General features: G+C 67.9%; 11 protein-coding genes across 11 annotated transcripts; 6 read left to right on the top strand and 5 right to left on the bottom strand.

Moving 5' to 3' along the window:
- Positions 1 to 18: 18 nt before the first annotated feature.
- Positions 19 to 796, bottom strand: RHOBADRAFT_45925 (uncharacterized protein; the record flags this gene model as incomplete). Its single annotated transcript, XM_018414687.1, has 2 exons — positions 19 to 169; positions 337 to 796. Coding segments are annotated over 2 exons (611 nt in total), but the record flags the coding sequence as incomplete, so codon positions are not given.
- A 274-nt stretch (positions 797 to 1,070) lies between these two features.
- RHOBADRAFT_55107 (uncharacterized protein) lies at positions 1,071 to 2,583 on the top strand (the record flags this gene model as incomplete). The annotated part of the gene is made up of 4 exons (XM_018417667.1): positions 1,071 to 1,438; positions 1,513 to 1,693; positions 1,862 to 2,075; positions 2,156 to 2,583. 4 exons carry the CDS (start codon positions 1,071 to 1,073, stop codon positions 2,581 to 2,583), a joined length of 1,191 nt encoding a protein of 396 aa, XP_018269399.1.
- A 479-nt stretch (positions 2,584 to 3,062) lies between these two features.
- Positions 3,063 to 4,297, bottom strand: RHOBADRAFT_38525 (uncharacterized protein; the record flags this gene model as incomplete). The annotated part of the gene is made up of 3 exons (XM_018413534.1): positions 3,063 to 3,154; positions 3,254 to 3,899; positions 3,971 to 4,297. 3 exons carry the CDS (start codon positions 4,295 to 4,297, stop codon positions 3,063 to 3,065), a joined length of 1,065 nt encoding a protein of 354 aa, XP_018269398.1.
- A 2,819-nt stretch (positions 4,298 to 7,116) lies between these two features.
- RHOBADRAFT_65440 (glycosyltransferase family 64 protein) lies at positions 7,117 to 9,565 on the top strand (the record flags this gene model as incomplete). Its single annotated transcript, XM_018418708.1, has 8 exons — positions 7,117 to 7,251; positions 7,358 to 7,639; positions 7,706 to 7,781; positions 7,847 to 8,087; positions 8,162 to 8,506; positions 8,605 to 8,970; positions 9,047 to 9,374; positions 9,451 to 9,565. 8 exons carry the CDS (start codon positions 7,120 to 7,122, stop codon positions 9,496 to 9,498), a joined length of 1,818 nt encoding a protein of 605 aa, XP_018269397.1. The 3' UTR covers positions 9,499 to 9,565.
- An 875-nt stretch (positions 9,566 to 10,440) lies between these two features.
- RHOBADRAFT_55105 (glycosyltransferase family 90 protein) lies at positions 10,441 to 12,317 on the top strand. Its single transcript, XM_018417666.1, has 4 exons — positions 10,441 to 11,002; positions 11,106 to 11,973; positions 12,063 to 12,144; positions 12,224 to 12,317. The coding sequence occupies exons 1-3, from the start codon at positions 10,492 to 10,494 to the stop codon at positions 12,139 to 12,141; spliced, it is 1,458 nt and encodes a 485-aa protein (XP_018269396.1). The 5' UTR covers positions 10,441 to 10,491; the 3' UTR covers positions 12,142 to 12,144; positions 12,224 to 12,317.
- A 187-nt stretch (positions 12,318 to 12,504) lies between these two features.
- Positions 12,505 to 14,439, bottom strand: RHOBADRAFT_66791 (glycosyltransferase family 64 protein). The gene is made up of 8 exons (XM_018419082.1): positions 14,109 to 14,439; positions 13,970 to 14,039; positions 13,674 to 13,901; positions 13,501 to 13,613; positions 13,284 to 13,426; positions 13,107 to 13,209; positions 12,830 to 13,027; positions 12,505 to 12,698 (listed from the first exon to the last, which is right to left on the bottom strand). The coding sequence occupies exons 3-8, from the start codon at positions 13,884 to 13,886 to the stop codon at positions 12,545 to 12,547; spliced, it is 924 nt and encodes a 307-aa protein (XP_018269395.1). The 5' UTR covers positions 13,887 to 13,901; positions 13,970 to 14,039; positions 14,109 to 14,439; the 3' UTR covers positions 12,505 to 12,544.
- A 448-nt stretch (positions 14,440 to 14,887) lies between these two features.
- On the top strand, positions 14,888 to 16,923 carry RHOBADRAFT_66790 (uncharacterized protein). Its single transcript, XM_018419081.1, has 3 exons — positions 14,888 to 14,948; positions 15,040 to 16,479; positions 16,583 to 16,923. Exons 1-3 carry the CDS (start codon positions 14,931 to 14,933, stop codon positions 16,883 to 16,885), a joined length of 1,761 nt encoding a protein of 586 aa, XP_018269394.1. The 5' UTR covers positions 14,888 to 14,930; the 3' UTR covers positions 16,886 to 16,923.
- Positions 16,924 to 17,595: 672 nt separating this feature from the next.
- On the top strand, positions 17,596 to 19,595 carry RHOBADRAFT_55102 (uncharacterized protein; the record flags this gene model as incomplete). Its single annotated transcript, XM_018417665.1, has 4 exons — positions 17,596 to 17,610; positions 17,707 to 18,576; positions 18,738 to 19,130; positions 19,259 to 19,595. The coding sequence occupies 4 exons, from the start codon at positions 17,596 to 17,598 to the stop codon at positions 19,556 to 19,558; spliced, it is 1,578 nt and encodes a 525-aa protein (XP_018269393.1). The 3' UTR covers positions 19,559 to 19,595.
- A 179-nt stretch (positions 19,596 to 19,774) lies between these two features.
- On the bottom strand, positions 19,775 to 21,464 carry RHOBADRAFT_55101 (uncharacterized protein; the record flags this gene model as incomplete). Its single annotated transcript, XM_018417664.1, has 3 exons — positions 19,775 to 19,953; positions 20,163 to 21,261; positions 21,337 to 21,464. The coding sequence occupies 3 exons, from the start codon at positions 21,462 to 21,464 to the stop codon at positions 19,843 to 19,845; spliced, it is 1,338 nt and encodes a 445-aa protein (XP_018269392.1). The 3' UTR covers positions 19,775 to 19,842.
- Positions 21,465 to 21,672: 208 nt separating this feature from the next.
- On the bottom strand, positions 21,673 to 23,900 carry RHOBADRAFT_38521 (uncharacterized protein; the record flags this gene model as incomplete). The annotated part of the gene is made up of 11 exons (XM_018413533.1): positions 21,673 to 21,936; positions 22,075 to 22,173; positions 22,260 to 22,425; positions 22,497 to 22,577; positions 22,639 to 22,756; positions 22,860 to 23,000; positions 23,070 to 23,123; positions 23,195 to 23,383; positions 23,471 to 23,507; positions 23,584 to 23,660; positions 23,729 to 23,900. 11 exons carry the CDS (start codon positions 23,898 to 23,900, stop codon positions 21,673 to 21,675), a joined length of 1,398 nt encoding a protein of 465 aa, XP_018269391.1.
- A 702-nt stretch (positions 23,901 to 24,602) lies between these two features.
- RHOBADRAFT_7740 (uncharacterized protein) lies at positions 24,603 to 25,787 on the top strand (the record flags this gene model as incomplete). Its single annotated transcript, XM_018419196.1, has 4 exons — positions 24,603 to 24,898; positions 24,959 to 25,115; positions 25,184 to 25,651; positions 25,725 to 25,787. Coding segments are annotated over 4 exons (984 nt in total), but the record flags the coding sequence as incomplete, so codon positions are not given.
- Between the last annotated feature and the right edge of the window lie 41 nt (positions 25,788 to 25,828).

Below are 25,828 nucleotides of genomic sequence, written 5' to 3'. Positions count from 1 at the left end.
GAGGGCAAGGAGGAGGACGAGGAGGCGGTCGAAAAGGAGGCGATCTGCGCATCGAGGTCGCGCAGCTGTTTCTCGAGGGCCGCGAGGCGCAGTTGTGCAAGGAGGCGGGCGAGTGCCTGCGAGGCGACGGTGAGGATGTGGGTGAAGCGCGCGGGGCCGAGCATGATGCCTGGGTGGGGCGGGGCGGGGCGGGCGGGACGAGCGGGGCGAGGAGAGGAGGGGCGAGGGAGAGGAAAGGACGAGGGGGCGACGGGGCGCAGGGGAAGGAGAGAGGGATGTTAGTCACTGTACGTGATCGAGGCGAGAGAGAGAGAGAGAGAGAGTGGAGGAGCGCACCTCCGTACAGCCTCGAAACGACGATGGCGACGTCGACTCCCCCCTCTCGGTCGAGCACCTCGCGCACGACCGCGCCCGCGCCCTTCTCGCCATCGTCGTCGGCGCCCCCCTCGACCCTCCAGTCGTCCTCGCCCTCGAGCCCGGTGCGTCCCGGCCTGAGGCCCAAGCACCGCCACGCGAGCACCTCGTGCGAGCACTCGACCGGGTGGCTCGGGGTGCGCAGCGCGCGCACGTGGGCGTGCAGGGTCGCGGCCTGGACGTGGTTGGTGCAGGGTGCGGCGTGCGCGACGAACGTCGAGCTGCGGTCGGTGATGGGGTCCGAGGCGACGACGGGTTGGGGAGGGCGCGCGGGACCGGTCGACGAGGGGAAGAAGGAGGTGAGGGTGGTCGAGGGGGCGGCGCGCTTGGTGGGCGCGTTCGAGGCGGCGAAGGACGAGGGGGCGGGTCGCTTGGTCGTCATGGCGGGGCGTGCTGGCCGGGTCCGAGCCTGGACGAGGGAGGGTTCGGCCGAGCGGAGGTGGGGGCTCGGCGGCGACGGCAGCCGACGAGGGGGTGCGCGCGAGCTTGTGGCGGCAGCTGGACCGCGAGAGAGTCCTACTGGCGCAGCAAGAGCAGGCCCTGCGCGGTGACGGCGAGCGGGCGAGTGTGGGAAGGACCAGCGAGGTGATGAAGGACAGAAGGCTCGTGTTCTTGTCGTCGTTCAGCTCGAACCTGTGCTCGAGTGCCATGCAGCCATGCACAGTCTAGTGCTAGCTCTCTGTGCCGCGGCCTGCACGCTGTCGGCCCTCGCGCTCCCCTCGTCCTCGTCGACCTCCACCTCCCGCCGCCGCCGCACCGAGTCGGACCCGCTCGCCGCCCTCTTCTCGTCGCACGGCCACTGGGTCGACACGCGCAATGCGTCCTCAACGTGGATGCCCTCGGACGACGAGTCGACCACCTTTCGCCGCAACGAGCACCGCTGGCTCGTCGACTCGGACTCGGACTCGAACGCCTCGACCGCCGCGCCGCTCGTCCGCCTGTCGCGCAACGACATCCTCGACTGCCTCGCCGGCGAGACTGTCACCATCTGGGGCGACTCGACCGCCCGCGTCCTCTACTACGGGTGCGCCCCCCTCCTCTCGCCTTTCCTCGAGCCACGAGCTCATCCTCTCTCTCTCTCTCTCTCTCGCGCCGCAGCCTCATCAACAAGCTCGAGCCGACAGCCGTCACCGACAAGCACGCCAACCGCGTCCTCTCCTTTGCGCCGCCAAACGACAAAGGCGGCGACCGCAACGCGACGTTCGAGTTCCGGTGGGACCCCGTCCTCGGCTCCAACTCGTACTCGTCCTTCCGCCCCTTCCTCTCGACCGGCCGCCTCGTGCCGCTCCTCTCTCCCGCCCCCGCCCCCGCCTCTCCCTCTTCCTCTCCCTCTCCCTCTCCCCTCTCCCGCTCTCGCCCCCCAGCCCTCCTCCTCTTCTCCCTCGGCCTGTGGTACATCGACCCGCGCCCAGGCATGTACCCTCACGCGCTCCTCCCCGCGTACGAGCGCGACGTGCGCGCCGTCCTCGCGCTCGCCGTGCGCCTGCGCCTCGCCCGCACCGCGCTTGTCCTCGCCGAGGTCGAGCGGCCCGTGCAGAGCAAGGACAAGGGCGGGTGGCACCCGGCGCACGAGGTCGATCGCGCCAACGAGTGGCTCAGGGAGGAGGTGGTGAGGTGGAAGGCAAACGAGGGCGCGAGGGCTCGCACGCGCGTCATCGTCGGTGCGTCCTGCGCGCTCCCCCTCTCCCTCTCTCTTTCTCCCTCGCGGCAGCACCTGACTCTCGAAGCCCCGCCACCCCAGGCTCCGTCTTCAACGCCATGATCGCCAACCTGTCGGCCAACACGCCCGACGGCCTCCACTACGACCTCGCCCTCGCCGAGGAGCAAGCCGACGTCCTCCTCACGGCCCTCTGCCCGTCGCCCCTCGCCGCCTCGCCGCCCTCGTCGTCCGACCTCGGCACCACCACCGCCGTCGTCGGGCACCTTGACGACGCCGTGTGCGTCGCGTGCGCGGCAAGGGCCCTCGGCGCAGCGGCAGCTGCCGCGCTCGCGCTCGGGTGCGCCGTGTGGCTCGTCCTGACGCGCAAGCGCCCGCGGCGGCCCGCCCGAGGTGGGCCGCCGGGCGAGGGGTACGAGCTCGTTGCGGGGGCGGCGCCGGGCGAGGGCGAGGGCGAGGGCGAGGGCGGGGAGGATCGAGGGCGAGCGGCGAGAGGAGGTGGGGCGGGCTGAGCGCGGCGCGGTGCGGCGCGATGAGCGAGGTGCAGCAGGGCGGGGTGAGCTGGGGCGAATGTACTCGTTGGTCCGAGGCGCATGTGAGTCTGGTAGAGAGACCTGGGAGAGCGCGAGGCAGATAGGCGCCCGGCTCTCGGTTTGAGAAGGTCCAAGTCGGGTCGGCTCGCTCGCTCTCTCCTTCTCTCGAGGTTGCCGCTCGCCGTGCCACGTCACCTGCGTGCGTCTCAGCCGTGCAGAGCACGGGCTGCTGCAGTTACCGCCGCACGAGGCGACGAGGGGCTCGCGAGGCCGGCGCGCTCGGTCCTCTCCCAGCTCGTTTCGCACTCTCGCTCTCGCTCGACGCCAGGACTTGGTCGCAAAACGCCCCCAGCCGATGCAGATCAATCTAGAACAAAGCAGTACAGCCAGAGAAATACAGTGTCCTCGGCCCGCTCGAGCGCGACGACAGCCGACACCGCCGGCGAAGGAGGAGCGCCTCAGCACTTCTCGTCGCCGGCGAGCGCGAGCGCCGCCTCTGCCGCCGCCGCCGAGCGCGCCGCCTTCTCCTGCAGCTCGACCTTGGCGTACCCTGTCCGAGACATGGGGTCAGCTCGTCGCTCCGAAACCGCGAGAGAGGAGAGAGAGGAGAGAGAGGAGGGGGTAGAGAGAGAGAGAAGGGGGGACGCACAGGCGCCACCGGCGAGCGTGAGCGAGATGCCGACGAGGTTGGTCGGGTTGAGGACGACCTTGAAGATGAGGACGGCGAGGACGATCGTGAGGACCTGCTTGACGTTGGGTGGAGGAGCGAGGGGCATGTCAGGCTGTGCTCGTTCAGGCCGCGAGAGGGAGAGAGAGGACTCATCTGCAACGGTCATGGTGAGCGGGCCGGAGCGCTTGTTGGCCGTGAACGACACGACGTTAAGTCCAAAGGCGATGGCGCCGTTGAGCGCGAGCGCGAGCGCCTTGCTCTGCGTCATCTCGGTCGTCGCGTACTCGCTCACGCGGTCGAGCTCGCCGCTCGCCCACCCAAAGAAGACACACTGGATGAAGGCGAGCGGGCTCATGCGCACGAGGAGGTCGAGCGGGTGGAGCTTGAGGCGCCCGACCTGGACCCGGTTCGTGACGATGCCCTTGACCGCGGCGAGGAAGGTGCCGAGGAGGGTGAGAAAGAAGCCCCACGGCGTGAACGAGTAGTCGCCGTAGGTCGCGAACGCGACGCCGGCGACGACGGGCACGAGCGCGAGGTACGTCTGGCGCGAGTACCGCTGGCGGAAGAGCGTGACCGTCATGGCGATGGTGAACAGGGGCGTCATGGCGCGCACGACCTGGTGGAACTGTGTGAGAGTGGGTCAGTGATTGCGCGGACGTGGGAGAGAGAGAGAGAGAGGGAGAGAGGTGGGCGCACGGGGACCGAGACGAGGTGCAGGCTGAGGTTGCTGACGGCGATGTTGATCGTGTACAGGCCGCTAAAGGCGAACATGATGACGTTCTCGCGGCTCGTGAGGCGCGCCTGGGTGAACACGCCGCGGCTCAGGAGGACCTGGGTCCCGATGGTGCCGGCGAGCATCTGGATCGCCGTCAACGTCCACGGGAACGGGAACCCTTGCAGGACGAGCTTGTTGAAGAGGGTGAGGCCGAGGTTGAACGCAAAGTACAGCGCGAGCCACGCGTGCGGCGAGTCGAGGCGCTGGGCGAGGGTCGGCGGCGCCTCGAGCGGGCGCGACAGGAGCATGAGGGCGTGCTTCGGGTGCGGGTGGCCGCGTCCTCGCGGGCCGACGTGGTGACGGTCGCCGCCGGCCGAGTACGCCGGCGGTGCGCGCGAGTCGTCGCTCGCGACGTCGATCGACGAGTGCAGGAGCTGCGGCTTGGTCGCGTCGACGAACGGCGGCAGGCGGAACTGGGACGCGATGGTCGGGCTGCCGCCATACGCCGGGTTGATCTCGGACGGGCTGAGGGGCGTGGTCGGGGTTCCGGGCGAGCGCGACCCGCCACGTGCGCCGTGGGCTCCGAACGGCCAGACGGGCGAGTCGGCGCCGGACGACAAGGGCGACGACGAGGACGAGGACAGGGTGGGCGACGAGGGGCCGGCCGACTGGTCGACGGGCATGTACAGGCCCGACGGTCGAGTGTGCCGCGCGTCGGGCGTCACCATGGTGTGGACGGGCGGGAAGTACGAGCCGGTGACCGGGGCCTTGGCTGTCGAGGTCGAGGCGGTCGAGTGCTCGGTCGAGTGCGCGGACAGGAGGGGCACCGACGACTCGTGGGTCGGGGTCGCAGGCGAGGTCGTGCTGGTGCTGGACGCCATCTTGTGCGGCAGGTGGGCGAGGCGACGAGGGTCGGCTGCGGGGGAGGACGGCCTCGTCAGCGGGCTGTGGGGGGCGCGCGAGGGGACAGGGAGAGGTGGACGGACTCGGGGTGTGCTCAGGGGATGCTTGCAGGCGCGAACGGGACTCGGACGGGTCGAGAGGCGACAGAAGGTCGACGGGTCGACGAGGTGGAGATGAAGCTGAGGCCGACGCGGGACCGGCTTGCGATGGCTTGAGCAGTTGGTGGACCGGGCGAGCGACAGTACGAGAGCAGAGCGTGGACCATGGACCTCTTCGAGGAGGTGCGAGTCGCACACTCGCACTGTGGGTCGACCCGGACTTCCGGTGGGCGCGGCTCGCTCGCCTCGCCGTTTTCGAAATCTCGGCCTGACACGCTCGCGTGGGTCGGTTTTCCCGTCCCCGTCTTTACCGTCGCTCGATCGTCCTTGGCGACCCGTTCTCGCTCGCTCCTGCCCTCGTTGTCCGCCGGAACCGAACGTCGACCCGCGCGAGGGTCGAGCGGGCCAGCACGCTGCTTCGGCGAAGCAGGGAAGGCGATCCTGCACGAGCACGCGTGAGCGTTCTCCCAGGAAAGCACGAAGCTGCGCCCCCGCTTCGCGCGTTAGCCCCACGGTCGTCCTCCGCCGCTCCGAGGCGTCGCTCCAAGTCGTCGCTCGCGCAGACGGATTTCCGCTGTGCCGCTCGCTCGGACGACCAGAGCTCTGGTCGTCGTCCGAACCAGCGGTAGCATGCGTCGCCAGCGGTGCACGCTAGCGCTGCGTGCGTCGCCGGGCGGACAGCCGCGACGAGCCAGCGAGCACGCGAGGGTCCGAGCGGTCGTCCTGTCCGCCCTCCTCTGCGCTTGTCCGCCGTCGCTCTTGCGCTCGCTCCTAGCGCAACCGCACGTCCGTCCCGTCGTCGACGGCTCGTCGTGCCTCGCCTTGCGCCCTGCGACGCCGAGGGCGGGAGGCGCGAGTTGCGGACGGAAAGCGAGATGCTCCTGGAAACACGGCGAGCGTCGTTCATTCGGGACGAGCAGGACTCAGTTCTCTCAACGAGCGGGCTGTCCATTGCGTCGTGGGGGACGAGGTATGCAAGGAAGCGAGCGTCGGTGCGAGAGCCCGAGAAATGCGTCGAGCGACGAAGCGAAGCTCGCTCGGAGTCTGACGCTCACTGCTGGACGACGCGGCGGAGGGGGACAAGCCGCGTGCGCGCCTTGCCGACGTTGCCCGCAAGGTCAGAGCGTCGAGCGTGTGTAGCGAGCCGTCGAGGCGACGGCGAGAGCGCAAGGGCAACAAGCAGGGTCCGTGCACGCGCCGGCCCTCGAAGCAGCAGCGGCGCAGCGCTCGCCGGCGCCGTGCACGAGCCTCGTCGTCGGCAGCAGCCGCCCCTCTCTGCCCTCGCCAAGGACGACGGCGAGCGATGCCCACGAAGCAGCGTCGTGCAGGCCCGAGCGTCGAGCGGGCAGGGGCCGAAAGCTCGACCCTGACCGGGCGAGGCCCGACCGCGAGCGCCGAGCGTGTTCTCGAGGAAATTCGGTGAGCGCGAGCGAGTGATCGCCTTCGAGAGCGAGCAAGCCCTGAACCGTGGGAGGGCGAGCAGAGCGCACGCGAGCTGGCGAGATCACCTGCAGCTGAGGAGGACAGGAGGCGAGACGGTCCGACATGCAAGCCCTGATCTCGTCGCCGTCCCGCGCGAGGACTGCGTGGCCAAGATCGACAGTTCGCCGAGAAGAACGCGCGAGTACGAGGCGTGCCCTGATGGGGAAAGCGCTGCGGCTTCGGTCGACCGCAAGCTCCGCTCGACGGTGAGACTCTCCGCGGCGGTATCGCCGGGGAAGCGGGGGAAGCGCACGAAAGCTCGTTCACGCGAGCGAGGGACGGAGCGCGCCCGTGTCTGCGGGCGTCCGTACGCGTGCGTCGCGGCTTCCGGCCCTTCTCACCTCGTAGCTCGTCCTCCTCCTCCCTCGTCTCTTTCCCCTCCTCTTTCGCCGCCTCGCACCTTCGCCCCTCGTTCCACCACCACCATCACGGCATCTCGCTCCCTCTCTGGTCGACAGCCCCGGGCCTCTCGTGACCAACGCCGCAGCCCCATGTCGACTCTCCAGCAGAAGCTGCGCCGAGTGCGCATCGTCTACTTTGTTGTTGGCGCCCTCGCCCTCGCCTTCATTCCGTGGCACGATGTCCACCAGTCGCTCCAGCGACACCTCGCCCCTCGGTCCAACTCGGTGCAGCCGGCACAGCTCGCCATGCTCGGCACGAGCTCGTCGGCCGTCGGCGGCGGCACCGGCTCGGACGACGACCAGCTCTCGTACGACCCGTACTGCGAGCAGAACCCGGACAAGTGTGGCTATGCAGCGCTCCTGTGCGACGACGAGCTTGTGCGTCCCGCCTCTCTCTCTCCCTCGAGCGAGCGAGCCCCCCTCATCGTCGTTGGACCACGACTCGGAGCTGACCCTCCCCCTTCCTCGCCTCGTGCGATTGCAGCTTCCTGCACTGCAAGTGCTCATCTACTCGTTGCGCCAGACCGGCACCCCTCACCCGATCGTCGTCCTCGCCCTCCCGCATGTCTCCGAGGCCGCACGGCAGGACCTGCGCCTCCTCGCCGACGACGTGATCGCGGTCGACCAACTCGCGTACCCGTACGAGGGCAAGGTCAAGCTCGAGCTCGGCATCAACAAGCAGTGCCGGTACAGCAAGCTCCACCTGTGGGCCCAGACCCAGTTCAAGAGCATGATCTACCTCGACGTCGACACGGCCGTGGTCAAGGTGCGCCCCCTCTCTCACTCTCCCTCGCTCGCGTCGCCAAGAGCTCACTCGCACCCGGCCCTGCAGAACATCGACCACCTGTTCTCGACCGAGACAGTCTTTGCCGGCGTCAAGGACATCGGCGACGTGTACAACACGGGCGGTCCGTCCGCATCTTCCTCCCTCTCGCAGCCGCGTACGTCGCTGACCTCGCCCTCTGTCCTGCAGTTCTCGTCTTCAAGCCGTCCGAGGCGACCTTCAACGACATGATGGACACGTACCTGACGGCGCCGTCGTACAACCGCGGCGACCAGGGCTTCCTCAACTGGTACTTCTCGAACCGCACCACGACGGGCCTCGGCGTCATCGGGCCGGCGTACAACGTGCCCGCCAAGCTCAAGGGCTTCGCCATCGGCAAGAAGCTCATCGAGAACGCGTTCGTGTACCACTTTACCGCCGAGACCAAGCCGTGCGTCCCTCGTCTCCCCTTCCCTCGACTCGGGCGACGAAGCTCACTCGCTCCTTGTTCGCGCCCCTCTGCAGCTGGTCGTTCCACCACTTCTACCACCGCGACTGGAAGGTCAACTACCACCCGCGCATGTTTGCCAAGTGGCGCACGCTCGAGTACGAGGTGTCGCAGTCGCAGCCCGAGCTGCGCGACCAGTACGCCGTCCCTCGTCACGACGTCCCGATCAAGGCCGAGCTCGCCGCGTACGAGTGGCCCAACACGCACCGCGCATACGACATCTGCTCCAAGTACAACCCCAAGTACGAGACGGACGGCAAGTTCCCCGTCCAGGACCAGTACTCGGTCGCGATCTCGTTCTACAACCCGGAGCGCCTCGGTTACCTCACCAAGCTCATCGGGCACTACCTCTTGTCGGACCTGTGCGTCCTCGCCCCTCTCTCTTCCTCTCCCTCTCTCGCCTCCCTCGAGGAGATCCCGGTCCTGACCCTTCCCTTGCCTTTCTCTCTCGTGCCGACAGCGTCCACACCGTCTTCATCACGTGGCACTCGGCAAGCGTGCCCGTCCCCAAGGACATCAAGGACCTCGTCGCCGGCGGCCGGGTCGCCATCCTCAAGATGGACTCGGACACGCTCAACAACCGGTTCAACCCGATCAAGGGCCTCAAGACGCAGGCCGTCTTTATCTGCGACGACGACATCTTTGCGCCGGCGGCCGGCATCGACTTCCTGTTCAGCGTGTGGCAGGCGCGGCCCGACTCGATCGCGGGCTTCTTCCCTCGCATCCACGGCCGCAAGGAGGACGGCTCGATCTTTTACGAGATGGCCGGCGTGCACCACAAGTACGACATCATCCTCACAAAGGGAATGATGATCAACGCCAACTTGTGCGTCCCGCCTTTCCCTTCTCCCTCGTCGTCGCTGCCTGTGCGGCCGAGACCTGACCTTCCTCGCTCCTCGCAGCCTGCACGCCTACACGTGCGTCATGCCGCCCGAGGTCCACCGCTACGTCGACTACGGCAAGAACTGCGAGGACATCGCGATGAACATGATGGTGTCGGGCATGACGGGCGCCTCGCCCGTGTGCGTCCACGACGACGAGGTGCTCGACTTTGGCACGTCCCAGGGCATCTCGATCTCGGCCGCGTTCACGATGCGCCGCGACACGTGCACGGGCGACCTCATCGACCTCTTTGGGCGCGACACGCTCGTGTCGTCGACCGAGCACGTCCGCAAGTTTGTCTCGAACAAGTTCCGCAAGGTGCCCTGGGAGGACCTCGACGACATCCTGGTGCGTCCCGCCTCTCTCTCTCTCTCTCTCGTGAGGGCACGTCACTGACCTTGCCCTCGTTTGCCTCGTCTCGCAGGAGGGAGAGCGGCAGAAGGCCCTGGCGCTGGGCAAGCAGAAGCAGTAACCTAATAGATTCCCTTACTAGACTTGTCTCCTCCTCGGTTGTAAAGCTATTGCGGCCCTTCCCTCCCTTGTACCGGTAGCGTCGCTCGTGCCCGAGCGAGGTCGAGTGAGCAGCTGCAGCGGCGAGCCTTTCCTCTTCGCAGATCTGGCCGCCGTCGCTCTCTCGCGCGCTCGCGCAGTACTCGCAGGGTGAGCCATGCTGAGACGGTGCACGACGCTGCACGACGACTGAGTCTCACGCTCGTCGCTCCTGTGCGAGGAGCTGGCAAGCTGTGCCGCAGGCCCGTGCACGCTCGAGAAGGCGATTCGCGCAGGCTTCGTGACCCTGGCTCTCGCTTTCGCCGTGCCGAACGCGAGTGTACATACGAGCCTCAGTCGTCGAAGCTTTCGCGCAGCTTCGGTCGGCAGAAGGCTCGCCTGAAGCTCTTCCTCGAGCCGGCGCACGTTCCCCTGCGCGAGGCTGCGGCTCTCGATCGCAATTGCAACCCGCAGCAGCTCGAAGGTTTGACTTCGCGTCGTGCAAGCTGGCTGCTCGTCGTTATCTATCGCCGCTTACGGATGCTGCTCCCGGCGCGCACGAGCACTCCCCTCTGCCCTCCTCGCTGCGCACGGTCCTCTTCACATGAACGTGTGATGCTCGCGAGAGGGTTAATGCCCGAAAGCGAAAGGCTTCGCGTCGCGTCGCCTTTTCGAGCGGCTCGGGCCGAACGGAACGCAATTGATGGGCCGGATTGACATTGATGCCCCGATTCAGGGAGGCGCTCGACGCGCCCCCAGGTTTGACCGTGCTTTGCCCCGAACGGTGCGGGGCGGCTTCTCGGCGCCGAAATGGCTCCAGACGAATTCGAGCGAGCTCACAGCCGCCGGGCGTCGACAAGCACCGCGTCGCCGCCCGTCGTCCCACCTCCTCTCGCTCACCTCTCCGCCGCCGCCGCCGCCGCCGCCGCCGCGCATCGCCAGGCCGGCCCACACGCCCACGCGCACGCGTTCGACCATGCTGCAGCTGTCCAGCAGCCGGCCCGTGTCCGAGCTGCTCGTCCACCGTCACCTCCGCCGGCAACGGTACCTCATCGCCGGCGTCCTCGTCGCGTGCGGCCTCCTGTTTGCGCACCTCGCGTTGCGCACGCCGTACGTGCACGTCCCCGACCGACTCGGCGGCGTCGAGACGGTCGACATCAGCGTCCCCTCGTCGTTCTACCGTCGTCCGCCCGCCGAGCACTATCGGCAGCACGTCGACCGCCTGTTTGCGCCGTGGCGGTGCCTCGCCGACGACGACGAGTCGAGCTTCTGCAAGAAGCCCGTCACGCCCCAGTCGTTGAGCGCGCTCGAGTGGCTCGGCAAGGGCGGGTCGTACCGCATTCGATTCACCGGCACCGACATCCTGTACCGCCCGCTCGTCCACTTCGGCCAGACGTACCGCATCCAGCGCCTGCACTGGATCATGGACACGATCCGCGAGATGGCCGACGCCGGCATGCTCACGAGGACCGTCAACGGCAGGCCCGGTGCGTCCTCCTCTTCCTCCTCCTCCTCCCCCCCCCTCTCTCCCTACTCGGGCTCTTTCGGTCGCACGAGCTCTCGAGCTGACCCGTCCTTACGCGTCGACAGAGCCTGTCCGGTTCGACGCCGTCTTCCGCGTCGGCGACTCGCCCCAGGTCACCAAGGACACGCTCAGCAAGGACGCCGGGTACCTCCTGTTCGGCCTGCGCTCGTCGCCCCTGCACCTCGACGTCCCCATCCCCGATCCTCCCGCGTACGGCTCGAACGGCAACTACGTGTGGCCACCCCGGTCCGAGCTGCACTCGTGGGACGAGAAGGTCGACAAGGTCGTCTTTCGCGGCTCGGCGTCGTTCTCGTTCGGCGTCGACAACTGGCAGACCAACAACCGCATCCGCCTCGCCGAGTTGAGCCACAAGTACCCGCACCTGATCGACGCCGGCCTGACCCAGTTCCGGCCCAAGGAGATGCTCCCGCTCACGAGCGAGGACTTTGCCAAGGGCCGCTCGTTCTTCGAGCTGCCGTCGGCGTCGCGCATCCAGACCATGTCGAACCTCACCGAGGCCGAGCCGCTCTCGATGGTCGAGCAGAGCGGGTACAAATACATCATCGACGTCGACGGCGGCCTCGGGTCGTCGCGCCGCGTCGGCCTCCTCCAGAGCGGCAGCGTCCCGTTCTTCGTCGACTCGCCGTACTTTGGCAACTTTGAGCCGACGCTGCGCCCGTGGGTGCACTACGTCCCCGTCGACGAGTACCTCGCCGACCTGCCGGCCAAGGTCGAGTGGCTCCGAGCGCACGACGGCCACGCCAAGTTCATCGTGCGCAACGCGATCGCGTTCGCCGAGGCGTACCTCAGCAAGCAGGCCGCCATGGAGCAGTTTGCCCAGATGCTCGCCGCGTACGCCGACCTGCAGAGCCCCGAGGTCGACCTCGACGACAGCCCCGTCCTCACCGACTTTTGCGACACGCCGGGCGGCAAGTGCGTCCTCTTCTCTCTTCTCTCTTCTCTCTTCTCTCTCCCTCTCTCCCTCTCTGTGACCTCGACTGACCCTCGTCTTCCTCGCGCAGGGCGCTCATGATGAAGGGTCCGCAAGGGTGCGACAAGGGGTGGAAGACGTGGCACGGGAGCAAAGATGCAGTGGCTTGATCGGTCCGTCCTCTTCCTCCTTTCTATCTCGCCTCGCACCTCCCCGAGGCCTCACTCACGCTCGCTCCTCGTCGACTCGCAGGTTGGGTTTGCCTAGAATGTGTCGGGCGGTCCCGGTTGTACAGGATTTTTTATCGCATGCAGCGCTCGTTCTTCTCTCTCCTTCCTCCTTCTTTCGAGCGCGCACGTGTCGAGAGACGGAGAGCGCGAGGAAATTTGCAGCCGAGAGTGACTCGTCTGACTGAGCTAGTCGGGTCAACTCCTTGCGATCGTCGTCGTCGAGAGGCTCGTGCGTCGACCTTCGCAAACGGGTCGCTCTCTCGCTCGCGCCGACCAACCCCCTCTCTCGAGAACTCCAAGAGAGAAGAGAGAGAGGGAGCTACAGTCTAGTTGCACAAGTTCGCTACGAGTCCTCCGAGTCGTCGAGGTCGAACCGCGGCCGCTGCCAGAACCACTCGTCGCACCACTCGGCGTGCCCCTCCTCGAACCGCTCCCAGCAGTCGCCCGCGTGCAGCCGCCACCCGGCTCGAGTCGGCTGTCGGAGGTCCCAGACGCACCTGCGCAACAAAACGAGAGAGAGAGAAGGAGGGAAGGGGCAGGAAGGGAGGAAGGAAGAGGTCAGGTCACGCCGTATCGGGTACGCCGGGGCGAGTCGAGCTCGAGGAGGCGGTGAACGGGCAGGACGGACCATGCACCACACTGGTGCTGCGCCGAGGGCACGAGCCCCGGATCCCGCGCGTCGTCCTTGGCCGCGCCGCACACGTTGAGGTCGACGAGCGCATCGATCCACTCGATGCGGGCGCGGTCGACCGCCGGGCAGTACTCCTCGAGCTCGGCGCGCAAGCTGATGGCGGGTACAGCTTGCGGTGGCGGGAGGTGCTGCGCGCTGCGGGCCCGGAAAGAAGCTCATTCAGGGACTGGGCTCGCTCGCTCGCGAGAGGAGGTTCGAGAGACGGGGGACGCACGCGAGCTCGGGACAGAGCGCCGCCGCCGTGCCATTCTCCATCTCGCGCCACCGTCGCAGGCTGACGTGCCTCGACATGCTGTACGACGCGCCGTCGTCGCTGCCTGCAAGGTCGACATCACGAGGTGAGCCCCTGTCGCCGCCGACCGAGAGAGAGGGGGACAGGTGCGCGACGCACAGACGGCAATCTTGGCGTTGGACGGACTCGAGACGTCGGGCGAAAAGTGCGGGCCCGACAGGAAGTGCTGCATGCACGCCGTGCGCAGCTGCGCGCGCGAGCCCTGGTCGGCGAGGCCCGACGAGAGCGTGCGGTCGAGCGGGCTGCGGGGCGAGAGGCCGAGCGAGTCAGTCGACGTCGTGAGAGTGAGGGAGAGGGAAGGAGAGAGGGGGCGCACCTGCAGACGGTGGCGTAGTCGTTGACGCTCGACGGCGGAAGGGCGACACGCAGCGGCGGGAGCTGTGTCCGGTCGGCGACGACAAGGTTGAGGAGCAGGTCGTCGCAGTGGGCCTGCAGCGATAGGAAACGTCAGTCCGGACAGGACGCGGAGCGAGAGGGAGAGGACGCAACGGCCTGGGTGTCGACGTAGTCGCGCAGGTCGGAAAGCTCGGGAGCGCCGTACTCGGCCATGGCCGACGACGCGCCGACGAGGGCCCGAGGCAGGACAAAGTGGTACGGCGCAGGTCGCGACACGAGGTCGTCGAGGATGTAGTCGAGATCGACTCGCTGACGGGCGTACGGGCCGATGAGGCGGTCCGGGTGGTCGCGCCAGACGTTGAGCATGCACCGGATGCCGGCCTGCGACGAGGGGACCTGTCAGTGCTTTGCGCGCAGAGAGCTGGATTCTCGAGAGAGAGGAGGCGCACTTGGCTCAGGACGAGGTCGTTGTCGTGCGCGAGGACGACCGGGTTGTCGACGTGCTGCGCCGCGAGCCACCTGCCGAGGTCGAGCTTGTCAGCGGTTCGTTCGAGGGGAGCGAAGCACAGAAGAGAGAGCGGGACGCACCGGTTGTTGAGGCTGTTCTCCCTCGAGCGAATCACCTTGACCGTCGACGGAATCCCGGGAGGAAGCTGCGCGGCCGGGTTGTTCCACACGAGGACGACGTCGCGCACGAGGGCGGCGTAGTCCGGCGACGAGTAGCGCTCGCAGATCTCGCGCAGCCAGTCGGGCCGCAAGCCCGTCGTCTCGTACGCCGTGAGGACGATGGACGCGCGCAGGTCGACGGCCGACGACGAGCGCGAGCCGAGGAGGCGCGGCAGCGAGACGGCGCAGCAGCACAGGACGACGACGCCGAGCACGAGGGCCTTTGCGCGGTTGCGCACCCGGCGCGCAGAGCTCATCGGGGCGAGCAGGCGTGGTGGAGACTAGGCTGGACGCGATGAAGTCGGCCGCCGGCCGGTCGGCCCGCGTCGCGGCGGCGATCGCTCACCACTCGACGCTCGACGGTCGGCGCTACACAGCGTGCACCAGCCTGTGGGTGCACTCGAAGCCTCGAAAGCTGCAGCTCGCGAGCAACCTCGAATGCCTTGCGAAAGTGCGAAACCTGGCGTGACGAGAGGCTTTCGGAACCTCGCGCACGTCGCTTGCCCTCTGAGCTTCCCCGCGGTCGCCCTGTTTAGCGCGCTCCGCGGCTGCGGCTGCGGGCAGCATGCGGTTCCCACGCGTGCACGGAAATCCCAACCGCGACCGCCATCGCCGCCAGGCGCACACGCGCGAGAAGCTGCTCGAGAAGCCAGCTCCCTCGCCGTCGCGCTCCACCACCTCCCCCGTCCCTCGCCCAGCACCGCCTGCAGCAGCTCTCGTCCAGCGCAAGCACAGCGCGTCTCGATGGCGTCCAGCTACACGGTGCGTCCCCCTCGTTTCTCAGTCACGGTGGCTGTGCTGGCTGGCGGCGGTCGACGTCCACGACCAACTCACTCTCGCTGTGCCCCCGCAGCCTCTCCCGACTAGCGCGCACGGCATCCCTCTTGCTCCTCGAGCATCGACCCCAAAGGCACGCCGCATCTTTGCCGCCGTCGGCGTCGCCCTCACCTTGGTCGGCCTCTTCGCCGCGCACCGACGTTATCAGCCCGATGTCGAGCGCGCGCCCGTCCAGGGCTACCCGGTCGACAGCGCCGCGCTAGCCTGTGCGCACCAGGACGTCGCCGCGTGCGACCTGAGCGCCATCGACCTCGCCCAGGCCCCGCAGGACCTGTTCCGCCTCGCGCCCGTCGCCGCATCGGTCGAGGCGGGCACGCCGCTCCTGCTCGAGATCGTCGCGACGTCCAACGCGAGCGCCGAGTGCCTCCTACGCTCGTCCATCTTTGCGATCGGCGTCTCGGGCCCGCGCATCCAGCGCGCACACGCGACCAACGGCGGCGGGTCCGCCCTGTCGCTCCTGTCGACCGTCACGATGGACGAGCCGGGCGAGTACCGCATCGAGGCGTACCTGCGCCTCTTCAACTACCCGCTCGCGATCTGCGACGCGTCGGCGGCGCGCGGCGAGGGCCGGTACGTCGACCAGATCGTCGCCGGCGGCAACACGACCATCGTCGTCCTCCCGACCTCGACCGGCGCCGCGCCGTCGGCGCCAGAGCGCCAGTGCCGGTATGGCGAGCTGTACGACATGCGCGGCGCGTGGCTCGAGCCGCCCGTCCCGGCGTCGATAGAGGGCGTCTTCGAGAAGGCCCGCGACTGCGCCCTCGAGGCGCTCCCGACGCCCGCCGAGGCGTTCGCGCAGGCGCGAGCGCACGGCATCCGGTGGCTGCGCTTCCTCGGCGACTCGAACACGCGCAACCTGTACGACTCGTTCCCGCTCGTCGACCCGGCGTCGTCGGCCCTGCGCAACTACCGCGCCGACCCGCCGTACGACCTGCGCGCGACGTGCGGCGAGGCGTACGACCCGCCGAGCCGGCAACAGCGCAACGCGCGACCTACACGCAAGTTCTGCCGCGTCGGGCTCGTCGACGGCGACGTGCAGGACGACCTCGTCGTCTCGTGGGAGTGGTTCACCCCGATCCACGACCCGCCGCTTGCCGCCTACTTTGCCGACGGCGACGACGGCGACGGCGTCGACACCAAGAGCCCCCTGTGGACCGACTCGACGCTCGGCAGTGTCCTCGGCGCGCCCGAGCTCGACCCGCGCAACAGCGCCGCCACGATCGAGTCGGTCCTCGCCGACCGGCCCGACCTCCTCGCGCTGCGCGGCGGCGACCGCGTCTTTCTGTCGTACGGCTCGCACGCCATGATGCACACGCGCGACGACGTCGGGCGGTACGTCGACGAGGTCGAGAGCGCGGCCGAGCGCCTCGCCGAGCTCGAGAGCGACGACCCGGAGAGCCCGCAGAAGCGGCTCTCGTTCGCCCTGTCGACGACCAAGTCGTGTCGCAAGTTCAGCGTGCGTCGCTCGTTCACTTTCCTCGTCCTGCACGCCCTTGACTAACCCTCGCGTCCTACCCTCCGTCGGCCCTCCTTCCCTCCTCCCCCTCCTCCCCTCGCAGAACGCGACCGAGATCACGCCGGCCATGCTGCGCACCTGTCACTCGGACAACTTCCGCGACAAGAACCTCGCCATCCTGCGCGAGTTTGCCGCACGGCGCCTGTCGGGCCCGAACGGCGAGTCGCTCCCCGCCGCCTCGTCGTCGTCGACGACGACGAACCGCGTTCCGCTCGACGTGCTCGACTTTTGGCACACGACCGAGGCCATCGAGGACTACATGACGGACAAGGTGCACTTTGGGCCGGGCGTGTACTTTGTCCACTCGAGGGCAGTCGCGACGTCTTGGTTCGCCGACGAGGTGTAGCGGCAGCTGGCCTGCAGTGCATCTCGTCTTCCTCTTTCGTTCTTCCCTCGCGCGCGCGAGAGTGTGCCGGGAGAGACGGTCCGTGCGCCGCAGCCTCGTCGGCATCGCCGCTCTTGAGCGACGAGCACCTCTCACTCTCTCGTTCGCGTTGAGCACTCTCTCGCTCCGTCTCTCTGTGAGGGTCCACTGCTCGGATGCGCTCTGCATCCCTTCTGCGAGCGGCAAGAAGAGATAAGTGCATCCCGCCCTCGCTCGAACTCTCGCTCTCGCACTTGCCGAAAGTCGACGGGTCGGTTTCGCTCGGGAAGCTTGGCTTGAGAACCCCTGCGCGCACCGCCTCACCGCTTCTGCAGGCAGATCCCGTCAGACCGACATGTCCCCGGACCGGCGTCGACGAGTGTTCGAGCAAGCAGTCCTCGATAAAGCGCAGTCGACGTCGCGCCAAGCCCGGGCGTTCGGGCCCCTCTGCCCGCCCTCACCAAGCTGGCTCTGCTTGCGCGCCTTCCCACTCTCGGTTTCGAGGGCTCGTCAGACTCGAGCTCGCCGCGCTGTGGGCAATGCTGCGCTTCCCTGTGCCCGCGCGGCGCAAGCTGGAGCCCGCTCGGTCCGCTCGGCGGGTCCGTCGTCGCGCCTTTGCGTCCGCCGCAGCGAGCCACCTTGCTCGCGCGTAAGGACCACGCTCGCTGTGCGGCCAACGTGTCGATACAGCCATGGCATCAAGCTTGGTGCGTGCGCGTTCACTCTGCAGGTCTGGCGGCAGGAGCGCGCACCGTCCTCTCGCGCTCGGCGCTCACTCACCCTCTCTTGGCGTCGGATTACAGCCCCTTCTCGGCGGCCTACCTACGTCGCTCCCTCCTCGAAGCTTGCGCAAGACGAGCTACATTCGATTGGCCCTCCTCGCTGTCGCCCTCGTCACCCTGGCCGTGCTGTACGGCGTCCGCCACGAGCACCAACCTCCCTCCGCGCTCGCCTCGGTCCACCAGTACCTCGTCGATGGCGCAAACGCGACGTGCAAGGATCAAGACGGTCCAGCATGTACCCTGAGCGGCGCCGACCTCGACACAGAGCCTCACGAGCTCTTTCGCCTCCTGCCCGTCCGCGAGTCGGTCACGGCCGGCGCGCCGCTCTACCTCGAGGTCGTCGCCACAGCCGAGGTTCAACCCGAGTGCCTGCTCCGATCTTCCGTCTTCTCGGTCGTCGTCTCGGGTTCGCGCCTCCAGCGTGCGCAACTCGTCGACGCCCCGGGCCAGTCGCTCGTCTTTGCCGTCCAGCTCGACGAGCCGGGCAAGTACCGCATCGAGGCGTTCCTGCGCCTCTTCAACGACCCGCACTTCTTCTGCGAGATGTCGGTCGTGCGAATGACGGGCGCGCGCTACATCGACCGCGTCGTCGCAGGCGGCAACGCGACCGTCGTCGTCCGGCCGAGCTGGACAGCGAGCCTGCCGGCCCTGTCGTCCTCGCCGTCGAAGCGGCCTTGTCGCTATGGTGATTTGTTCGACATGCGCGGCTCGTGGGCCGAGGCGCCAGTCCCGGCGACGCCCCGAGGCGACTACGAGAAACAGCACGTCTGCGCGCTCGAGCCCCTCCCGACGCCCGCCGAGGCGTTCGCTCGCGCCGTCGACGCCGGCGTACGGTGGCTGCGATTCGTCGGCGACTCGAACACGCGGTACCTGTACGAGTCGTTCCCGCTCGTCGACCCGTCAAACACGGGTTCTGGTCGATCCGCAAAGGGGTTGAGTACACGCTCCGGTCGGCGTGCGGCGCCGTGTACGACTCGCCGAGCGCCCGACAGCGTAACCCGCGTGCGACTCGGCGGTTCTGTCGAGTTGGGCTCGCCGACGGCGACCCGCAGGACGACGTCGTCGTTTCGTGGGAATGGTTCACGCCCGTGCACGCACCTCCCCTGTCGGCCCACTTCGACGACGAGGCCAACGCCTACTGGGCCAACTCGACGCTCGGTGGCCTCTTCACGCCTGTCGAGGAGGACCCTCGCCACACCTTGTCGCCGATCCAGACGATCCTCGCCGACCGACCCGACCTCCTCGCGCTTCGAGGCGGCGACCGTGTCTTCCTCTCGTACGGCTCGCACGCTGTCTGGCACACACGCGACGACGTCGAGCCGTACGTCGACCAGATCGTCGCTGCGGCCGAGCGCCTCTCGTCGCTCGAGGCCGCCAACGTCCTGAGCCCGCAGAAGCGTCTTTCCTTCGGCCTCTCGACGGCAAAGTCGTGTCGCAAGTTCAAGGTGCGCTCTCGTTCTCTCTGTCCTTCTCTCTCCCAACAGAAGCGGCCGCAGCGCGTCCCGTAACGACAGCCATCTGACGACGCACGTTCCCCTTCCCCCCTTCTCCTCCTCCTCCTCTCCTTTTGCAGTCGCAGGACACGCCCGAGGTCACGGCCGGCATGCTCCGCATCTGTCACTCGGACAACTTCCACGACAAGAACCTCGCCATCCTGCGCGCGTTCGCGGCGCGAGGCCTGACCTGGCCTGATGGCGAGTCAGTGCCGCCAGCGGCGAGGTTGCCCAACCTTGCGCCGCTCGACGTGCTCGATTTCTGGCACACGACCGAGTCGGTCGAGGACTACATGACGGACAAGGTGCACTTTGGTCCGGGCGTGTACTTTACGCACTCGCGGATGGTGGCGACGTCGGTTTTTGAGGACGAGGTTTAGAGTGAGGGTCTGTGCTGCATCTCGTTCGTTCCGCGCGCGTCTCGCTTGGTCATGGCGCCCAGGGAGAAGAGTCGGGGAGAGGCACCGCGAGCCGAGAGCGGGCAGGCGACCGCTCAAGCTGCGAGCGACGGCGGGATGCTCTTTCAGCGTCTCGCGCTCTCTCTCTTTCTTTCTCTTTCTCGCTTTTCCTCTGTTCTCTGACGCTCGTTCGCACCGCGAGGTCAAGTGCTGCGAGTCGATTCCGGACCGTCACTGCTTGGCGCCGACACGACCTCCTTACGACGCTACGCCGACCGTCCAGCACTCGTCGTACCGACGCGCACGCTCGCCGCGCCGCCTCGGGGCGTGCCCTTGGGCCCAAGCAAGCCCCGCACGTACGACAGGAGCTCCTTGGTCTGCGGTCGAGAGGAAATCGAGTGAGCGAGTGTCGCCCCGAGGGCTCGCCGGACGAGTCGAGGAGAGACAGAAAGAGGGAAAGAGAGACGCACCTTTCCCGCCGAGGTCAACGACGTGACCCGTCCTGCTCCCCCTCGGCGCCCGCCTGCGCACCAGCCGGGGCCGCCGCCGCGCCCGCCGGGCGCTGCAGCACTGCCTCGAGGCGGACCTGCCAGCCCGGCTTGAGCACGCTCGCGCCCTTAGCTCCGGCTCCAGCTCCCGATCCAGCTCCTGCTCCTGCGCTCAGCGGCGCGGCGACGGGCGGCGAGTGCCCGGCGTGGGCGTCGACGAACGGGCAGAAGGGCTGGTGCTGCTTGACGGGGTCGAACGGTCTCGGCGTGGAGGAGGGCGTCGTGGTGCTGGTGGTGGTGGTGGCGGTGCCGGCAGGTGAGGGGAGGTACGGGGTGGCGAGGATGTGTCGCACGCAGAAGGAGCAGGCGAGGATGGGCGAGGAGGAGGAGGTCGAGGAGGTCGAGAGGGATCGGAGGGATGAGAGGGAGGAGGTCGAGTCGGAGCGAGAGAGGGTCGAGGGCGAGGGCGTGGTGGAGAGGGCCCAGCCAAAGACGGCGAGGAGGATGGCGGTCGCGTCGAGAGAGGCGGCCTCGTCTGTCCTCACGCCGACGGCGGGTGCGGCTCCTGCGCCCGCCTGGACCGCCTGCACCGCCTTGACGAGCCTCGCCCGGCCCTCCTCCGACTCGACAAGTGCCGCCGCCTCCCTCGGCAGCTCGAGCGTGACGGCATCGAGCCCTCGCTCGCTCAACTCGCGCGCCTGCCGCCCGACCGTCTCGAGGAACCGCCTCCTCCCGCCGCTCTGCACGCCGAGCCCGCCGCCCGCGAGGCGGTACAGCCCGCGCACGCACGGCCGCATGCGCCATGGGCAGTTCTCGGCGTGTCCGTGGCCGGTCGGCGCGAGCGCGAGGCGCTCGTACTCGAGACGGAGGCGGTCGCCGGTCGGGCTCGACCAGCTCTCGCCGTTCGAGGGCGGGAGGAGGACGAGGCCCTGGGCGCAGGTGGTGCATTGGATGCGCTCGCGGGACGATGGTGTGTGGATCCAGCCATGCAGGGCGCAGTTGAGGGACGAGAGGGACGAGGGCTTGGAGGGGGAGAAGGTCGAGAGGCGGTAGGTCGACAGGCGGGCGAGGAGGGCCGGGAGGGACGACGGGTCGTAGTTGGTCGGTGCTGTTGCACTGCTCGCCGGCGGCTTGTGCGTGCTCGAGCGCGAGAGGATGGCCTCGAGTGCCGGGGTCGACGTCCTCGGGGTGGGGGTGCTGCAAGGGGCGCGCCACGCGGTGAGCCCCTCAGTGCCCTGGGCTGTGCACACGGACCGAGCGAGTGTGACGCACCTCGTCTTGCGCTTCTTGGCCCTCGCACCGCCGAGAGGGTCGCGGACGACGGCATCCAGAGAAGAGGCGATGAGGTCGCCCGCCTGGCGCTTCGTGTACCGCCGCGTGTTGGCAGGGATGTCGTCCATAGCGTGCGAAAGCTCAGGTGAGCAGCTCGTGGTCTCTGGCGACGAGAGACGAGAATGAGGGCAAGCGAGAGACCGTGAAGGTCCTCTCGCTCTCCTCGACCGCTCTGACAGCCTCGCAGGCTCTCGACGACGCTCCCTTTCGAGCATTCTGTCTCGACCGAGCACTCCCTAATCACCAGCATGACATTCCGACCGACATGACCAAAAGCTACTCCTCCTCCTCGGCCTCCCTGATCCCGAGCGACACGCCCACCTCCTTGACCGTCATCCACGCCGTCGTGATGGCGACGCCCCACAGCGCAAAGTCGATCGAGAGCGGCACCGTGAGCGGAAGGTTCTTGGACGCCGTGAGGGCGTACCCGCACGCCGACCCGGCGCTTTCGGCGCCTCGAAGGAACGACGACAGGCGGATGAGCTCGTGCGGCGCTCGGGCCGTCGACGCGATGACCCAGTACAGGTTGTTCTGAAGCGTCTATTGCCCGGGAGAAGAGAGTGAGCGAGACCAAGTGGAGGAAGAGGAGGGGAGGAGGCGAGAGGGGGAACGAGCGGGCGCGAGGGAGGGAGTGCGAGGGAGGGAGTACGAGGGGAGAGGAGAGGGACAGGCACGCACGAAGTAGGTGATGTAGAAAAGGACGTAGAGCATCCACGCCTCGGCAAAGCGCTGCCCGTCGGTCCAGTCCAGCCTCGGCTTGTGGTCGAGGAAACGCAACTGCGGGCGAGCGGCGTCTGTGAGCTCGACAGGCCTCTCCACCACGCCTGGACCGAGAGAGAGAGGGTGAGAAAGCGAGGGCGCACCTGGATGACGGTCGCCCAGATCCAGACGCCGCCGAGGCTGACCATGATCATGAGGTATGAGGCACGCGCGCGAAACTTCTTTGTGAAGCGCTCGTTGTCCAAGAACGCGCCAAGCGCAAAGTTGAAGACGACGCCGAGGATGGCGATGACGAGAGAGCCGAGGGCGCTGTCGCGGAAAGTGAGGGTTAGTGCTGGAGCGCGAGAGGTCGTCGAGGGGGGGAGAAAGGAAAGGCGCACCGGGCCCGCACGGTGAAGTAGAGGGAGAGGAAGCTGTTGATGTACGGCGACGTCCACTGCGCGTACAGCGAGATCGGGAGCCTGGCGGGCAGAGACGAGGTCAATCGCAGGGAGAGGGAGGGAGAGGACGAGCCCGACGCACAGCCACAGAACCTCGCGCCGGCACATCAGGGCCCACATCTCGCGCATCTCGTTCAAGAACCCGATATGCTCCTCCATTTTCACCGGCTTTCCGTCCTTGCGCTGCACCTGGGAGGGGTCTGTGCGCAAGAGGACAGCGGTCAGGACGACGCGAGAGGAGAGCGGTCAGGGCGACGCTCGAGCGCGAGGACGCTCGACGAGAGGAGGGACACGAGGACGCACTGACGAGGAACATGGCGACGAGCGGCGCGACGCACTGCAGCGCGATGAAGACGTAGTAGGTCACTTGCGAGATGGCGCCGATCTTGTTCCCCTTGGCGTTGAGCCCGAGGTTGATGGCGCCGCCGAGGATCTGGCCCGCATCTGGGGGAGCCGAGAGTCAGCGACGGTGTCGCTCGAGAGCGACGGGTGGGGCTCGAGGAGGAGACGCACTGCGCCATGCGAGCCAGATGGCGAGAAAGATGCCGCGCTGCGACGGGTCCGGGTCTGCGGGTCGACAAAGGCTGGTTCAGCGACAGCGCAGAGGAGGACGAGAGGAAGGAGGAGGAGGGACGTACAGCCCAACGCGATAGCGCCCTCGACGCTCCAGAAGAGGCCGGCGCTCAAGCCGCAGGTGACCGAGCCGAGGTAGACGAGCCAGGTCGCGCCCGTGTTGAGGTTGTAGACGAGGCCGCCGGCGTAGGGAGCGTAGCCCATGGCGCCGAGGCAGAGCGCCCAGCGGTAGCCCGTGACGGTTGTGATGGACGCTGCGGAGCGAGAGGTCCCGTCAGTACTCGAAATGGGGGCGAGGGGGGGAGCTGGGCGAGGAGGAGAGCTGCCCCAGGGGCACTTACAGCCGAGGAGGCACGTGAGGACCATGAGACCAAAGACCTGTGTCGGGAGATGGGCGGGCATCAGGTGCTGCGCTCGAGCCGAGCGAGAGAGAGGAAGGGGGAGGAGGACGCACGATCGAGTTGGCGGCATTGGCGAGCCATGGCTCCTGTCCACCACCTGCGCCGAGTGAATTCATCGAGTTCCACAGGCCTGCCGGGGCGCTTGAAGTCAGGACCGGCAACGAGGGAGGGCGAGAGTGAGGAGGACAGGGGACGGACCTGGCGAGAGAAAGGCGCACGCGCCGACGATGTTGACCTGGCACAGCGGCGAGCGGTACCAGCTGCGCTTCTGTCCTCCTTGCGCCTCGACTGCCGGCGCACCAGCTTCGATGGGCAACTTCTCGTCGAGCGAGGACGGGGTGCGCTCGAGGGAGGTCGGCGAGGTCGACATGGCGACGGCGGCGGGGCGAGCAGCGGTGGACAGGGAACGGGAGCAAGATGCTGGCGAAGCTCAGGCCGCAGAAACGCCCGCCCTCGCGCCAAGGAAGGCTGACGAGCTCGACAAGGCGCGATGTCGATGGGGCGAAGCACGCGAGGACGAGGGCGAGCACGAACGCTCGCGGGCGGCTCGATCGTCGGCCGAGCTGAGCTTGTTGGAGTACAGCTGGGCGTGCATCTCGCTCGCACAGGCGGAGATGCGGCGAGGCTGGCGAGAGGGAGGGAGGTCGTCCTCATCTCTCGAGTTGAACTTGGTCGTATTCCGCCACACTGGCCAGCACGGGCTGCTGCACGAGCACCTCAGCCAGCTCGCAGGAACCTCATGCCGGACGAGACGGCCTGCGCTTTCCGCCCCTGCGCTGCGGCTCCCCCAGACCAGCACGCCTTCGCCTCGCCGGCTTGCGCCTCCTCGGCCGGCACACCGGCGCACAGCGGGCGAGAAGGGTCCAGCTCGTGCTCGCGCAGAGCTCTGCAGCACGCGCCGAGCATGCCGCACCCCGGCTCCTCAGCCTGAATCCGCTTCTCCCACCGCCTTGCGTCCTCGCTCCTTCTCGTCGCCATGGTCGCTCCTCCACTCTTCTCGCACTTCTCGATCGGCGGCCAGCGCACCCTCGTCGGCGCGCCCTGGGCTGGCACGTCAACCGACGGCAAGCAGTTCCCCTTGGCCGCCCAGGTCGACTCGTCCATCCGGACACTCGACGAGTTCGTCGACCGCCTCGAGCAGCTCGCGGCGCAAGACGAGCTCAAGCCGCTCCTGCACGAGCACGGCGGCGCCATCCTGTTCCGCGGCACGCACGCCGACGACGCCGAGGGCTTCAGCCGCATCGTCCACGCGCTGCAGCTCGGCCCGCCGCACGACGAGCTCGGGAACCCGGTCGTGCGCAACGTGCGCGCCAAGGCCGTCAGCACGGCCAACGAGGGCCCTGCGTCTGCGCCCGTCTTTCCCCATTCGTGCGTCTACACTCATCCTCCTTCTCTCCCTCGGCACGAGCACTGACCCTCTTCCCGCAGCGAGTTTGGCTGGAGCTCGAACTACCCGAACTACATCGTCTTCTTCGGTCTGAGCGAGGCGACGAGTGGAGGACAGACGCCGATCAACAACGGCGCCGAGCTCTTTGCGCGTCTTGAGGTCGAGGCGCCCAGCTTCGTCGAGGAGCTCGCGACCAAGGTGCGCTCGCCCTCTTTCTCTCTCTCTCGCGCGACCCGACCTGACCGCCGCTCCCACTTCTCCTACAGGGCGTGCGCTACGTCTACCGGTACCTGAAGGAGGTCAACCCGGGCTCGAACCTCGGCAACTCGATCGCGCGCGCCTACCCGGACGCCGGCGTCCTCGAGGCTGACGACGAGGCGACGGCGCGCGCCAAGATCGAGCAGCAGATCAAGCGGCACGCCCGCGAGTGGGTGTGGCACGACGACGGTTCGCTCGAGGTCGTGCACTACGTCGAGGGGATCAAGCGGCACCCGCTCACGCACGTCCCGGTCTACTTTGGCAACATCACGTCCATGTTCCTGCTGGCGCAAAAGTGGCAGGCGCTCGAGCCGCCCTTCCTCGGCACCGACGGCGCGTTCCACCACCTCCCGACTTACGGCGACGGGAGCGCCATCCCGCACGAGTACCTCCAGTTGTGCGCCGACCTCATCAACGAGACGCGCGTCCTGATCGACTGGCGCGTCGGCGACGTCCTCGTCCTCGACAACCACTACGTGCGCCCGCCTCGATGTCGCTCTCAAGTTCCCCTTCCTCGCTCGATCTCGTCGCTGACACCCCGACCCGCAGGTCCAGCACGCTCGTGAGCCTTGGACGGGCGACCGACGAGTCCTCGCCTCGCTGTGGGACGGCCCGCCGTCGTTGCCGTACACGTCGTCGTCGTGAGAAGGAGG

The sequence above is a fragment of the Rhodotorula graminis genome (genome assembly GCF_001329695.1).
Source record: "Rhodotorula graminis WP1 unplaced genomic scaffold RHOBAscaffold_11, whole genome shotgun sequence".
Taxonomy (NCBI): Eukaryota; Fungi; Basidiomycota; class Microbotryomycetes; order Sporidiobolales; family Sporidiobolaceae; genus Rhodotorula; species Rhodotorula graminis.
Note: the sequence above shows the minus strand (reverse complement) of the source record. Positions and strands in the feature narration are given on the sequence as shown.